Source organism: Hydra viridissima, unplaced genomic scaffold (assembly GCF_058129835.1).
Source record: "Hydra viridissima isolate aposymbiotic clone 2 unplaced genomic scaffold, HvirCarnegie_v1 scaffold_15, whole genome shotgun sequence".
Taxonomy (NCBI): Eukaryota; Metazoa; Cnidaria; class Hydrozoa; order Anthoathecata; family Hydridae; genus Hydra; species Hydra viridissima.
This window is the reverse complement of record NW_028324314.1, coordinates 7,475,662-7,491,430: the sequence shown is the minus strand read 5'-3', so window position 1 is coordinate 7,491,430 and position 15,769 is coordinate 7,475,662. Positions and strand designations below refer to the sequence as shown.

Genomic DNA, 15,769 nt, shown 5'->3' with positions numbered 1-15,769 from the left:
CGATTTTTTTAAATTTATATATGCATGCTAAAAATAACATCATCGTCTATATTCTTATAGAAATAAACGTCAACTTAACACATTTGAGGAAACCTCCTATCAATGTAAATTAACGAAAATATGGTTGATTCATCGATTTATCTATGCCAGCTATGGATCTTTCTTTTTTTTTTGTAAATATTTAGATGTCACGTGCTGCCAGCCAAATGTCAAAAACAAACATTTTATTTAGAGCTCCTAGATAATAAAATCATAAAAGCCGAAAAATTGAGATCGTGCAAAAAGAATAAAGCTATAATTTGAAAGGCCTTTGTTTATAACCTCTAATCTCAACTCTGTCGCCAAATTTACAATAACTGCAGTGTAGCGAAACAATACGTTAATTTTATTTTTTTAAGAATACATTACTTATTAACATTAATAAGTCTGCTTTTGGTTCTTTCTTTAACTGAATTAACAAATTTAAACTATCAGTTTAATAAGAACTTGGTGAAATAAATTAACAAAAGCTATTTTGCTGGAAAGTGTGTTACTTTTGCCAGATTTATGTTTTTCATTAAACTTTTGAACGAAAAGGATATCTTAAAAAATTTTAAGTAGCTCAATAACATTAACAGCAATGCTTGTGTTTGTGAGATGAGTTGAGTGAGATAACATTCTTATTTATTCCCTGAGCGACCACGATCGATAAATCTTGAGCAAATTAGCAACTGCAACTAGTATGGAATTGAGAGTGAAAGGTCTACCTTTTTGTTTCATTGCTCACGGATATTCACCATGGTTTTCATAAAATGGGTATAGAAGTTAAACCAATTTTTGTGTCTTTTTGTAACTTTTTTAACTATTTTAGTTTTTTAATTTACAAATTCATTACAAATAAATTCAAATATACATTTGTTGTTTAGTTCACTCTCTAACATTTCACGTTTTTGGGGATCTGTAGATCGTTTTGTGAATAAAAATCTTTTTTTGGTTGGTTGGCACAAGGATCGCAGAGCTAGTTGGCAACATGCCAACTTACCCTTATTCATATTGGCCGTAGATTCCCTAAGTTATGTAATTTAACTACTGCAGTTACTATCTCTGCCAGTGGGAATTCTATTCCACATTTTTTATATTTTCACGAGTGATGTTCAGAGAGAGAGTTTTTTAAATGGTGCTCCTAATTAAAGTGGATTTGTTATCCATCTGGTTGGATAACTGAGCTTAACTTTTCACAGTTTTCCCATTATTTTATCAAATATACTAGAAGATCAAAAGGAGGATCTGTCTAGTTACTATTAGACAATCATGGCTCCTCTCAATAAAAGATTTAGACTACTTTAAAGAAAAAGGTTTATTGGTTTTTTCACTTCAATCTCATTGCAGCTACAAACTGCAACCCCTAAATCGCAGTGTATTCAGTCCTTTTAAAAAATACACAAACATAACTTGCGATGTATTGATGTCAATGAACCCTAGTTCAACAATGACAATTCGTAATGAACATGTTTGCCATACTTTTTTTGAACTGCAGTTTGATATTTTTAAAAAAAAATCACCCATAAAACCATAGAATTTAAAAATTAAAACTGTAGTCATCTACTCCAGGTCACCCCTAAGCTTTGTAATGTTGAAACAAAAACTCCGTTAATATGATGATTGTAAAAAGGTTAGCTGTTAAGTAGCATTGTTTATGGATATATTTAGATGTATTTATCAGTGTAAAATTGATTAATGTTTTTAAATTGATGTTTTTATTTTCAAAATTCAACACTTTTTTATTGGATGCCACACTCCGACTAATTTCTTTTTTAATTTGTCTTTTTGTAAACACAAACTTCTTGAATGTATATATATAGTAATATGGACATATATAGTAATATTTGTGTTTATAAAATCTAATTAAATTGTGTTTATAAATTTTATTCAAATTGTGTTATTAAAGTTTATTCAAATATTTGATTAAACGCAATCATTCTCTGCAAGAATTTTTCTGTCCTTTTTTCTTAATTAATTTTGTTTTACTTTGTGGAAAATTTTGTAAACAGTAAAGCATTGCTGCAGTTCTTTTTAAATGAAGAATTGAATATCAAATTAAGCTATGAGTATGTATAATGTTTGTAATGAAAAAAATTATTGCAAAAGCAATAACAAATATTATATTGTAAGATATTGTAACATAATATAACATATTATAAGATATTATTAAGATATTAAAAGATATTGTAAGATATTAGATTCATTTGTGGAGAACAAGGTATCCGAAATGGGGAAAAAAAAAAAAACACTGAAGGTAAACGAATGCAAATATCGTGTACAGAGTATTATATTAAGAGGGGAAACTTAACTGTACAAACATTGGTGTTAAAAAGCGAAGAAATTTAAAAAATATGTATATATAATCAATTTTATAATTTGTATAGTAATGTTAACTATTATTTTTATAATTTATGTAGTAATGTTCATATTAATAATTTTACAATATTGTGAGGAGGGAAGATGAAGAAAATTGTAAACATTATCTTTAAGTTTTACCCGACTCAAACACGCTACATTCGAACGAGGAAAAGAGTGAGTCAACAAAAAAAACACCAGGTGGACACACATGTCTAATAATATGAAAAATGAATAAGTCACACCATAAATGATTAAAACTGTTTCGCAAACACGACTTGAAACACAATGATATGATTTTAATTAGTAAAGTTCTAGAAAGTTCTGTAGCCACTCTGATATAAAGACTAATAAAAAGAAAACCAGTAAAACTTGTTTTAAAGAATACCATGACTCAGAAGTTGAAACTAAAATACTGAACGAACTTGAAGAAAAAAAGAAATCTATTGTCTGGACGAGAGTTCAAAATAACACCTGCGGACAGATAGAAAAGGAACGGTTGAGAAAATCTTTTAGATTTTTTTTATAATTTTTTTAGGAGAGATTTTATTTTGGAGCTCTCTCTTTGGAGAGATGTTTTCGGAAAATTTTGATGAAGTGTTTTAAAGAGAGTTTTAAAAAAGGATTTTAAGAGAAAGAAAAAGTTTTAAGAGATTTTAAGAAGATTTATGAGAAAAGGATTTAAAAGAATTTTAAGAGATTTTAAAAGAGGATTTATGAGAAAAGAATTTAAAAGAGTTTTAAGAGATTTTAAAAGAGGATTTATGAGAAAAGGATTTTTGAAGATTTTAAAGAGAATTTAATGAAAAGAATTTATGGACAATTTAAAGAGGAACTTATGAGAAGGATTTGGTAAGGAAATGTATTTGAGTAGTTTTCAATTTGCGTTGTTATAAGTATTAATGTATTGTTATTTGTATGAGTTAATATTAAGAGAATATATATATTGATGAGAAATAATTGAGATTATTGATTAAGAAAAATAAGTAAGAGAAGAAAAATCAGTCGTAAGTATTTTTACTTTTGCTTTCATTTTAAGTAAGGCAATATTATCATTATAAATATTTTTATTATTGCTTTATTTGAGTAAACAATTTTTATTTAAAAAGTCTGATGCTCCTATCGCGCTTTTACCACATCTGCGTTACACACTGACAGTCCTACCTCACATTCTATCACTCTCTATATTTGCGCTACCATTACACTTACATAGAACCACCGCAGTCACATCGCTGCTTTCATCACCGCAACCACATTTATATCATCACGTCAATAATATAAAAGAAGATTTATTAATAAAATCCGCCGCCCTCACACTGGAGGTCCTACCGAGATCAACTTTAGTCACTCATTTCTTTTAATAATCATCATCCATTAACATAAAATAAAATAAGATTTATTAAATAAAAAAACCGCCGCCCTCACACTGGAGGTCCTACCGAGATCAACTTTAGTCACTCATTTCTTCATAAATCAGTGAGATATTTGCACGGTTCACACTTTAGACTCTTTCATTATTAACTATTTTCAAACATTTAAATAATTTATTTCTGAAACAAAAGGCGAAGAAAAAAAAAAAAAACATCAAAAAAAAAATTTTGTTTAAGAGAAGAAAAGAATAGAAAGAAATTTTTCAAACAAACGGAGGCCCATTTTTGAAGACATTTAAAGCATTTTTCTCAACATCAAAAAAAAAAAAAATTATGGCGAGTCATTCAGGTTCACCACATAACAACAATAATCCTGCTGTTATACCACTATTTTACTCAAAAACACCATCTGCACCCAACTGTATCACACCCGACATTGAAGTTTTACCAATAGATAATTTTGATCGAGACTCTCTAGGACACGAGGAAAATGATAGGCGAGATGAGTATATTGATAAAATTATAAGTGAAAAGAAGATAGAAAAGGTTGTCAGAAAACTATTAAATTCCACGGCAAAACAAGAAGCCGAAGCTTCTTTGGTTAGACAAAAAGTTGAGAGAAACACTCTTAATTGGTTAGAAAAGATTACAGCCTCATTAAGACCAACAATCGATAAGGCTAGTTTACCACAGTTTAACGGAGGACCAGATGATGATGTTAAAGAATTTTTTCTTCAATTTAAGAGAACTGCCACATTTAACAAATGGGACAATAATGAGCAACTTTGCGCTTTTCCACTTTGCTTAAATAAATCTGCTTCGATATTTTATGAATCCCTTCCAAACAAAATAAGGCAAGATTTACAATTAATACAACAAGCTTTTCAGAATGAGTATGAACCACCAGAACGTATTTGGATTAAGAAAACCCAACTTTATGGACTAAAAGAAGGAGAAAAAGGGCTTGAACATTTTATAGCAAGTTTAGAGAAGCTGTCGCAAGAATTAAAAGTTTCGGAAGAAACTAAAAGAGATCTTTTTATTCAAGGAGTTAATTCTAATTTAAAGAGAAAACTTCTTTTAAGCCAACCAGAAACATACACACAAGCAGTCAGAATCGCTAGAGTGAATAATTCAGTTAACGCTGATGATGATGCTCGCATAGTCGAAACCGTGATAAAAACAATGACAAAATTACAAAACCAGTCTGCTAAGCATAACACTGTATCTTTTGCCGATAGCGACACACCACCCGTGGCTGCGTATAGTGCAACACCTGCGAATTTAGCTAATCCAGAAAATGCGACTAGAGAAGTTGCAAGGCTTAAAGAGGAGATCAGAAAGTTAAAGGTTGGACTACGGAGGCAAAATAATAGTAACTTTGGCCAAAATCAGGATTATAACCCAGCTACAGTAAATCAACCAACCTGCTTTATATGCAATAAGACGGGACATTTGGCAAGACAATGCAGACAAGAATACCAAGATCCCAGGATTCCACAAAGTAACAACTCGCAGTATCTGTACAGGAAAAACTTTACGCAACAACCGCAATGGAGAAACAATAGAAACTGGACTCCACGAAATTTTGATAACCAGAGCAGAAACATGGGCAATAAATACGTTCAACCCGATTCGAATAACCGAAATTGGAGATCCATTAACTCAAATAATCCACAACAAACTTATAAGGATAATTATGTAAAACCAAGACCACAAAATAACAAGTGGAATAACGTTCAAAATACACGAACAGGTACCCATGAAAGTCAAAGAAATGATATGTCAATTCGAACGCTAGGCGTAGATAGTATTGCTGAACATCAGGAGAATGATTTCGAATATGATGACGACATGACCTTTGAATATGATGATGTTGAAGATTACCTTTGGGATGACAGTTATGATTTCGGATACAAGTCGTATACAAACAACCAGATACAAACTTTTGATGATAGTTATCCATATGAAACCAACACCGATTATTACTATAATACACCAGAGAGAGATCATATGTCATATTATAGGCTAGATTATACTCCTCTGAACCCTTCATATGAAGATGAGAACAACTGCAAACGTCACGAGATTGAGAACTTTTGTGAACGGATCACCCATGAACTAAGCAATCTACGAGATCAGGTTCGATATTTATCACAATATATTATGGAGCAAAAGTCTTTTTCACAACCAAAAGAAGAAGTAAACAACAAGGAATACCTTAGTACCATAAATCATGAGCCCCAAAATATGAAAAACTTCACATACGAAGATCCAGAAGTTGTACAAGATGAAGCAAGTGTGATTATCGATCCACCAGATATCGAAAGTATTATAAGAGTTGACCAAAATGACGCTGATGAAATCATTACCAATTGTTGCCCCGAATCATTAGATAATACTTCTGAAGCCGAGACAGAAGATTTCGTTACATATCAACAGTTTATTCCAGAAAACAACAAGGAATTTAACGATTTGGTCAATTCCAACCAAAAGAAAGAGATACTAGAAGAGACAATCATACCAGTTAGATTGGTAGATTTAAGTCAAGAACCTATGTTTGATCAAGATACGGACCAAATATCTAAAAAGAAAACTGTGCCTCAAACAACTAATCTTAACATATGGGGTAAGGTATGCAATCATTGGACAAGAATACTAATCGACACTGGAGCAGCTATCACTGCTATAAGTTATGACCTATACAAAATGCTTAAGAATGCTGGAAACAATGTAACCCTACAAAAAAGTGATTTACCACGAGTTACTTCTGCCAACGGTCAAACACTGTCCATAAAGGGAATGTTTACCTTAGAGTTCGAAATTGAGAAGCATACATACCAGTTTAAAACATATGTCATTAAGAATCTCAACTATGATGTCATACTTGGCAAAGACTTCCTCACAGAGTACAATGGGATTATAGACTTTAAAGAAAACAAGCTATCTTTAGAAATTAATGATGGCCCATATCAGTTAGAGGAAAATATTATCTTAGAAGATAAATCAAAGCAGCAGCTTTTAGTTGATCAAACACTGATTCAAATACCAAATTTATATTACAAAAATCAAGGACATATTGATATTTTCCCAATGTTAAAAGCATTAGACTACCTTAATGAAAGCAACGACGACTTAAGTAGCAGAACTGAGTTAGAGATTAAAATTCAATCAGAAAACGGTAATTATAATGATGGCAACGAAGATCAGCAGGGAATTATTGAAACACCTTTTAACAATGATACTTTGAATCCATCAACTGATGAAGAGTATTGTACGACTATAGAAGAACATAGAGAGAGCGGTATCTCTAACCAAATGAATTTAAGTTCTCTAAAAGACTTAAGTACAAGTTCAGAAAACCAAGGCACAACTCAGTTAAAAGTTGATAGTAATCATGATATCAAAATCCTCAAAGATGTAAATGTGTTCCCTACAAAATGGAGACTCTACAAAGATTTAGAGTATACTTCTGAACCAGTGAAAAAGCTTCATCCTCTAATTCTAAAGAACATTACTTCAGATCAGCTACCCCACTTTCCACCCAATTACATGTCAGTCAATCGTTCAATCCGTTTTTCTGAGCCGTATAAGGAAAGTAGAAGCCTCACTATGACAGCTCTACTTTTACAACTCCTTTTATTCATTCCAATATTTCTTCTTTGTGAGAAAACCACCGATCATAAACCAATATTTAATTTTAACATGACTAAACCACTTATCAATGAACACGTTAACAATGTAGAAAATAAGTTTAAAGCTCTCTTCGAAATCCAAACTTCGTACTCCTCAAGCATTTTACAGTTCCCAATCTTTCTCAAAATACCAAGTATAAGGAACTATATAATCAATAACTCTTATCAAGAGAATATTATTTTTGAGTCACCATTATCTAAGCAGTACTCGACTACAAAAATACAACTTTTTATGAATGATTATAATGCATTAAGTAAAGTAACGAAGAACGAAAGTAAAGATCCCCAGGCTATTATATTCAAAACACCGACAAATGTTAATGGAAAAGCAAGAGCATCAATAGATAAAACGCAAGAATACGATCAAAAGCTAAACAAAGTAGAATTAATAACAAATAACATAATCATTTTACTATTTTGTTCTGGGTTTACCAAAAAGGTAAACGAATTTCAAGGAAAGTAAGTAAAAGGTATTACGGGTAACATGCGCTTGGATAACGCATAGGGAGATTCGCGAACCCTACCCATGTGAGCGATTTAAAATGTTTAATTTGATAATTTGATAACTTTTAATTATGATGATGATGATGATGATGATGATGATGATGATGATGATGATGATGATGATGATGATGATGATGATGATGATGATGATGATGATTGATAAAGATGAAGATGACTTAAGATGATGATTTAAGATGATTTATCATGATACGACAACGACGACAACTACGACAACAACGATATCGATATCAATGACTATGACGATCAAACGTATTTTGTGTGAAATGCAGCATCGAGGTTTAAATCAGTTAATCAAGCTTTGCATTTCACCTTTTTTTAAACTTAACTTTTCTCAAAGGCACTTTTTCAGGTTTTAGCCCTTGCTACTCAGTGCCTACGCCATTTTATTTTTGAGATGATTTGTCTATTTTCTTTTTTCCATTTTTCACATTATGTTTTCAAGATTTACATTTAAGTATCTGTAAGGGGTAACAAATTTTCATTGTATTATTAAGAAATTTATTGAAGTATATGTAATTGAAGTATATGAAATTGAAGTATATGTAATTGAAGTATATGCACGACGTTATATTATTGGAGTATTTAAGAATATATTTACACGGTTTAAAACATTGAAAACGCAAATCAAGTTTACTCAAATATTCACGAAACCTGCACGAATAGAAGACAGACAATGAGAATTCCAAATCTCGAAGCCTACACGAATAGAAGAGCAATAATACCAACTTCAAATCTCGAAAAGTTAGATCTTCATAATCAACATGATAAACAGTACACACATACCACATGGAAGAACTAACCCTGTAGTCAAAAATCAAGGGACGATTTTTTTCGAAGAATGGAGCTATGTGAGGAGGGAAGATGAAGAAAATTGTAAACATTATCTTTAAGTTTTACCCGACTCAAACACGCTACATTCGAACGAGGAAAAGAGTGAGTCAACAAAAAAAACACCAGGTGGACACACATGTCTAATAATATGAAAAATGAATAAGTCACACCATAAATGATTAAAACTGTTTCGCAAACACGACTTGAAACACAATGATATGATTTTAATTAGTAAAGTTCTAGAAAGTTCTGTAGCCACTCTGATATAAAGACTAATAAAAAGAAAACCAGTAAAACTTGTTTTAAAGAATACCATGACTCAGAAGTTGAAACTAAAATACTGAACGAACTTGAAGAAAAAAAGAAATCTATTGTCTGGACGAGAGTTCAAAATAACACCTGCGGACAGATAGAAAAGGAACGGTTGAGAAAATCTTTTAGATTTTTTTTATAATTTTTTTAGGAGAGATTTTATTTTGGAGCTCTCTCTTTGGAGAGATGTTTTCGGAAAATTTTGATGAAGTGTTTTAAAGAGAGTTTTAAAAAAGGATTTTAAGAGAAAGAAAAAGTTTTAAGAGATTTTAAGAAGATTTATGAGAAAAGGATTTAAAAGAATTTTAAGAGATTTTAAAAGAGGATTTATGAGAAAAGAATTTAAAAGAGTTTTAAGAGATTTTAAAAGAGGATTTATGAGAAAAGGATTTTTGAAGATTTTAAAGAGAATTTAATGAAAAGAATTTATGGACAATTTAAAGAGGAACTTATGAGAAGGATTTGGTAAGGAAATGTATTTGAGTAGTTTTCAATTTGCGTTGTTATAAGTATTAATGTATTGTTATTTGTATGAGTTAATATTAAGAGAATATATATATTGATGAGAAATAATTGAGATTATTGATTAAGAAAAATAAGTAAGAGAAGAAAAATCAGTCGTAAGTATTTTTACTTTTGCTTTCATTTTAAGTAAGGCAATATTATCATTATAAATATTTTTATTATTGCTTTATTTGAGTAAACAATTTTTATTTAAAAAGTCTGATGCTCCTATCGCGCTTTTACCACATCTGCGTTACACACTGACAGTCCTACCTCACATTCTATCACTCTCTATATTTGCGCTACCATTACACTTACATAGAACCACCGCAGTCACATCGCTGCTTTCATCACCACAGTCACATTTAATCATCACATCACATCATCATTAATAAAAATAAATAAGATAAATTAAGAAAATCCGCCGCCCTCACACTCACATCGCTGCTTTCATTATCGCTGTCCCACACTTTTACATCACATCAAATAAATAAAATAAATAAAAAAACCGCCGCCCTCACAATATATATAACTATGGTCACACTATTATTTTTTAAAATTACATAGCAATGATCATAAATTTAATAATTTATATAATGTTCACTTTACTATTTTTACAATTTAGTTATACAGAAACGAAAAGTATAAAAGCAAAGTAATTTCTATAAAATTATGAAAAAATTATTTCTTACTTTTAGCACAATAAAGTAAACCTCTCTTTATACAGTTACTTTTAAATGTTACAACTAATAATATTGCAACAAAATATATGACCAGAAAATACTTTGTTAAAACATTATTGAGATATTGTCTGGGCCTTTAAACAGCAACTAGAAACACACACAAATAAGAAGATGAAAATGATAATGATCGTAATTGTATCGGTAGCGTTTCTTTACATCGGACCAATTTGAAATTCCTATAACAACAACTTTAAAACTCATTCTTGTTTCGATTTTTTAACAACCGTAAATAACCCAGTTAGCCTCCGTGGGGTTATTTAACTTGAGTTTTAGAATGGGGTCTTATTTAAAAACTTGACTTATTAGGGTGGAAGTTTATGGGGAAGGCAGGCTAACTCGGTAGTGGGGGCTAACTCGGTCATTTACGGTAAGGGTAAGGAGATGAAGAATTCAAGGCAGATGGATTATTCCGCTACAGTACTCAAAGTCATCCAAACCTAGTACTTGGATATATTCTGAAACCGACTTGACTCCGTGGGGTTATTTAACTTTTTCACAATAAAAATTTTTCAGTTGGTCCTATTGTAGAACATATATACATCATATCGTCAGGTAAGAATTATTTTGTTCTATCTCCCATTTTAAACGTTGAAAGAAAGTTTTTGAATTTTTCTATAAGTAAAAATTACTTCAAGTTTTACTATTACTTTTTTAAGAAATAATAACTTTTTTTTCAAATAATTTATATCTAAAGAAACTATTTAGAAAAAAAGTTTTAAAAGTAAAATGTATTTTAAAAGTAATCATTACTTAGTAAAATCAACAATTCATTTTCTCCCAACATTTAAAATCGGAGATAGAACAAAATAATTCTAACCTGACGATATGTTTAACACGTATGTGTACGTGTGTAAATTTCACAGACACACACATAGATAGGCAAAGTTATATACTGTAAATTAGAGCAGCATATATCTATGGTTAAAAAAAAAGAACTCTTTTTTACAAATAAATTTACACATTAGAGGTCCAAACTTGGGTGGTGAAAACTTTTTAATTTATACCCGGTGGTATAGGCTGTCCAATAGGCCTTTTCAAAAGAGAAAAATAAAAAAAAAAAAAAAAAAAAAAAAACACCACAGAAGATAAAATTAGGGATTTTTGGACCAGTTTTAGCGTGATTTGAAGTGTGCACTTTGCGCTTCTCTCATGTAATGAAGTTTTAAATAACATCTTCTATGTATTACGATGTTTAAGAAGGTGAAAAATTCAGGTGTACGTTCAATATGTTCAATATGTTCAAAACTTTTTTTTCACCAAAAATTACGAAAATTCTGTTTGAAATGCTAATAACCACATTTTTAAAAACTTTAAATGCAATAAGTATTAAAAATAATGTATGCATGTTTTTAAAGTAAGCTTAAGGTCAGTTGACATATAAATTTATATCATAAAACAATTGAAGACCGCAAGAGAAAAAAACGTTGCATTTTTGAAAATTCTTTTACTTGCTTAAAAGATAAAGTTTGTTCTGAATCAAGTTTTAAGTTGCGAGCTAAAATTTACTACACAACCAATCTATCAGCTTAATTTTTGAGTATCCAATTAAAAGGAACTAATAATCTTATTTTAGAGATAATTTTTTTCATCTTTTCTTTGTGTAACACAAAGTTTTTCGTAGCCGTTTATAAGGCTGATAGATAAGTAAGGCTTAGATTTTTATTTTTTTACACAGTTTTTTTTATTGTATCATAGATCCAATTTTTGTAATTTATACATGTTGAGTGAAATACGAAATAATCTAATTTAAATAGAAAATAATCGAAATTGCTAAAACCTTTTCAATGCCTTTATATTCATACATACATACATACATACATACATACATACATACATACATACATACATACATACATACATACATACATACATACATACATACATACATACATACATACATACATACATACATACATACATACATACATACATACATACATACATACATACATACATACATACATACATACATACATACATACATACATACATACATACATACATACATACATACATACATACATACATACATACATACATACATACATACATACAGTAAAGAAACTAAGTAGCAAAGTTCCTTTATTGAGTATTACATTAACATCTGTTTTTTTTATTTACAAATTAAAAGCATAAACAAGGGATTTTCCCAACGGGTTCAAAGTCGAATTCTTTAATAGGTAAAGTTCTCGCGTATTTGTATGCCTAATCTTAATTTGATTGGTGTTTCTGTTTTTGAAGGAAGTTGATTGGTTTAAAAAGATATGTTTAAAAGATTTAATTGGCTCTGACAGATTCTTATCAAAATAAGCTTGCTTCATAATATTTTGTGCATGGTAGCTGCGAAGTTTAGATAGAATGGATGACGAAGATAGAGTAGATGTTTCGTCTCGAACTAAGGTTTCATTCAATCAGGGCAAAATTTGGTGCCTAGTTACACAAAGAGATAATGTATGCTTTTCGTTTAAATTTAAAGAAGATGCTAAAGGGCAAGATGTAATGGACGAGGTAAATAATAAATTTTCACAACTTTGTTTAGGGTACAAAGTCCACTTGAAAACTAAATATATTTTTAAATTGGTTTTGACTGTCGTTTGTTTTTTAGGTTTGCAACAAGTTAGGGATTGTTGAAAAAGATTACTTTGGTTTGCAATTTACAAATTCTAGGGGTGAAATACATTGGTTAAACATGAGAAATCGAATTTCTCGACAAATAAATAAGCCTGAACCATTTTCATTGATGTTCTGTGTAAAATTTTATGTTCAACCTCATCAGTTGCTTCAAGAATCAACCAGGTAACTATTAAAAGTATTAATCTCTATTACTGGTAATCTTTGTGATAGTGATAATTTAAATGTTGTTAGGTCTTTTGTTTATTTATTCAGTCTACAAGGAATTGATTAAATCCTTTTTCCTTTTCATTTTTATCTAGGATTTTAATCTTTGTGTTATAAAAAGTTTATCTAAAAACAATTTTTAGATTGCAGTTTTTTCTAAATGTTAAAGAAGATTTGATTGCTGGTAAATACAATACCTCTGAAGTTAACTTGCCTCACTTGTATGCTTTGTTATCTCAAGCTGAAGCAGGTGACTTTCGTGAAAATCATATTGGGTACAACCCTTCTAGATGCTCTCATTGGTTACCTGATTTTCAGTCTCAAGTTATAATTGCACATTGCAAACTGCGAGGAATGATAAAAGAAGTAGCTCAGTTTTATTTGCTGAAAGAGGTTGCAGAATCAGAAGATTATGGTATGGAATCTCACCATGTAAGGTTGGATTCTACCAACAAACCTGTTTTTCTTGGAATTGGAATTGATTGTTTAAAACTTGATAAAGGAAATGATTTGGCAGAAAGGTATTTTTAATGTGAATATTTATAGTTTTGAATTAGTAGAAACTCTTCTTTCTGTAGAATTTTTTCTCTTGAAACATTTTAAAAAGTTTGCTGCTGTTCATTTAGGGTACCATTTAACTGCTTGAGAATGGCAACGCGGTCAGGGAAAACAGTTAAATTAGATATTTGTAGTTCTGATGTTGGTGATATTGTTAGCATCGTCTATCGTTTAAATAGTAAAGAAAGTGCTCAAGCTCTGTATCGTTCCATAACAGAGCACCATGCATTTTACAGGTGTGACAGTATTCGACCAGCTGTCAAACAACAAGTTGCTCGAGATTTTTTTGACACACTTTTTTCTTGGCTTCCAAGTGATCATATGACAGAACAAAATTATATTTTTGACACTGAAAGAACATGTACAGAAGCTTATGATCATGCACGTAGGATACTCTACAATTTTGGCTCTTCTGCAGCAGCCACAATACATGCTAAAAATGATGAAGAGGTCACAGCTCAAGAAATGAATGAAGTGTCAGAAGTTGAATGTCTTAGAAATCAAGTTGTTAGGCTAACTAATCAAGTTGAGCAATGGAAAGATTCTTTTAATTGCTCTGTATGTCGAGATCGGGTTGTTGATGTAGTTTTGCAGTGTGGTCATACAATTTGTTTTGATTGCAGTGAACTGTGCAAAATCTGTCCATTTTGTAGAAATAAAATTAAAAAAAAAACAAAGTTTTACTTGGCATTTAACCATATAGACCATATGCTTGAAGGAAACTCAGCATCCAATAAACATGAATAGAGTTTAATTATAGAATTTTATTCTCATGATTAAGTTCATTTTTTAGTTCTTAATTTGAAGATTCAAAATGTTTTTATTACTTGTTATTGTTTAAACAGAGGAATCTTGGTGTGCTTTAGGAATGATTGGGTTGAATTGATTGTAGTTTTTATTTTTGAAGGCATGTTGGAGTATATATATAAGTATTCCTTATTGCTGCCGGAACAGTGATAAAGAAGAAAGCTTTATTCTTCAAAAAAAAAAAAAAATTAGAACTAACAAACAAAACTTCTTTTTATGTAAATATATTTTATATTTGTGAGTCTGTTTTTATGATCTAAAAATACTTCAGGTAGTTATTCTTCTTTTTATACATGTCAAAAGACATTTTTTATAGCAGCCTTAGTAACAGTCTCAAACAGTTTCACATTCTTAAAATTTTAGTTGTTGTAATTTGTTAATATATATTTAATGCTGTTTTATTTGTAACAGTAAAAGTTTTTAAATAAGGGTACTTTGTTGAAATAGGACATTATCTTAATATTTGAGATGTTTGATGATGCTCATAGTAAGACTTAATGCGTTGAAGCATAATATATTTTTATGGACTCTCTATATATTCTAGTTACTACTTTGAAAAAACACTTACTGAATTTGTTTTTATCTCATTACTTGTTTACAATGATAATTTGTGTTGGTGTTCTAGGCAACACATCAAATAAATTTTCTCTTGAAATGTTTTAGCAAGATTTGTGAGTTATTTCAAATTTTAACAAGTAGTTTAGTGCTGAGACTAACGATTTTTAAGGATAAATATTTTAAATTGTTATTTTTTAAAAAGAAAAAAAGTTGTCTTTTATATTGTAATGTTATTATTTTTTAATTTATTGTAATATCAATTATGTTAAAAGTAGCATTAAAAACAGTCTAATTATTATTGTGTAGCATTGATAATAAAGTGTTAATTAATATTTTCTCCTTTTAATCTTATGAATGATGGGTCTAAAAATTGTCTGGTTGTTTAAATGCTTTTTAAGAGGTACTTTTTTTACTCATTTTTAAAGTAATTCCCGCCTAATCTAAAATTCTTTGTGGTTCTTTTTTTTTAAATTCTTTTATTAAGAAGAAAGCATTTAATAATTTTTTCCTTTGCTATAAAATCTTGTAAAATAACTTATCAAAATTTATACCAGTTTATGAGATACAAGACTCTTCACTTATGAATCGTAATAATACCATTTTACATAAGGCTAAGGCATGTAAAAGTTAAATAACGATTTTTTAATAAACG

General features: G+C 30.0%; 1 protein-coding gene across 2 annotated transcripts; it reads left to right on the top strand.

The window, feature by feature from the left end:
* The first annotated feature begins 9,236 nt into the window (after nt 1-9,236).
* Nucleotides 9,237-15,401, top strand: LOC149878441 (E3 ubiquitin-protein ligase MYLIP-like). Of its 2 annotated transcripts, XM_090072847.1 has the most exons (5): nt 9,237-9,574; nt 12,598-12,864; nt 12,962-13,152; nt 13,338-13,715; nt 13,821-15,401. In XM_090072847.1, exons 2-5 carry the CDS (start codon nt 12,715-12,717, stop codon nt 14,497-14,499), a joined length of 1,398 nt encoding a protein of 465 aa, XP_089928973.1. In that variant the 5' UTR covers nt 9,237-9,574; nt 12,598-12,714; the 3' UTR covers nt 14,500-15,401. The 2 variants fall into 2 exon arrangements, with proteins under 2 accessions (XP_089928973.1, XP_089928972.1); XM_090072846.1 differs by lacking the exon at nt 9,237-9,574 and having other exon boundaries at nt 11,585-12,864.
* Nucleotides 15,402-15,769: the final 368 nt, after the last annotated feature.

What these genes read in the sequence shown, in the direction of transcription:
- LOC149878441 (XM_090072847.1), top strand. Translation starts at nt 12,715, where the DNA reads ATGGATGACGAAGATAGAGTAGATGTTTCGTCTCGAACTAAGGTTTCA. An exon ending in GGCAAGATGTAATGGACGAG is followed by an intron (nt 12,865 to 12,961) that starts GTAAATAATAAA and finishes TTTGTTTTTTAG; the next exon opens with GTTTGCAACAAGTTAGGGAT. An exon ending in GGAAATGATTTGGCAGAAAG is followed by an intron (nt 13,716 to 13,820) that starts GTATTTTTAATG and finishes CTGTTCATTTAG; the next exon opens with GGTACCATTTAACTGCTTGA.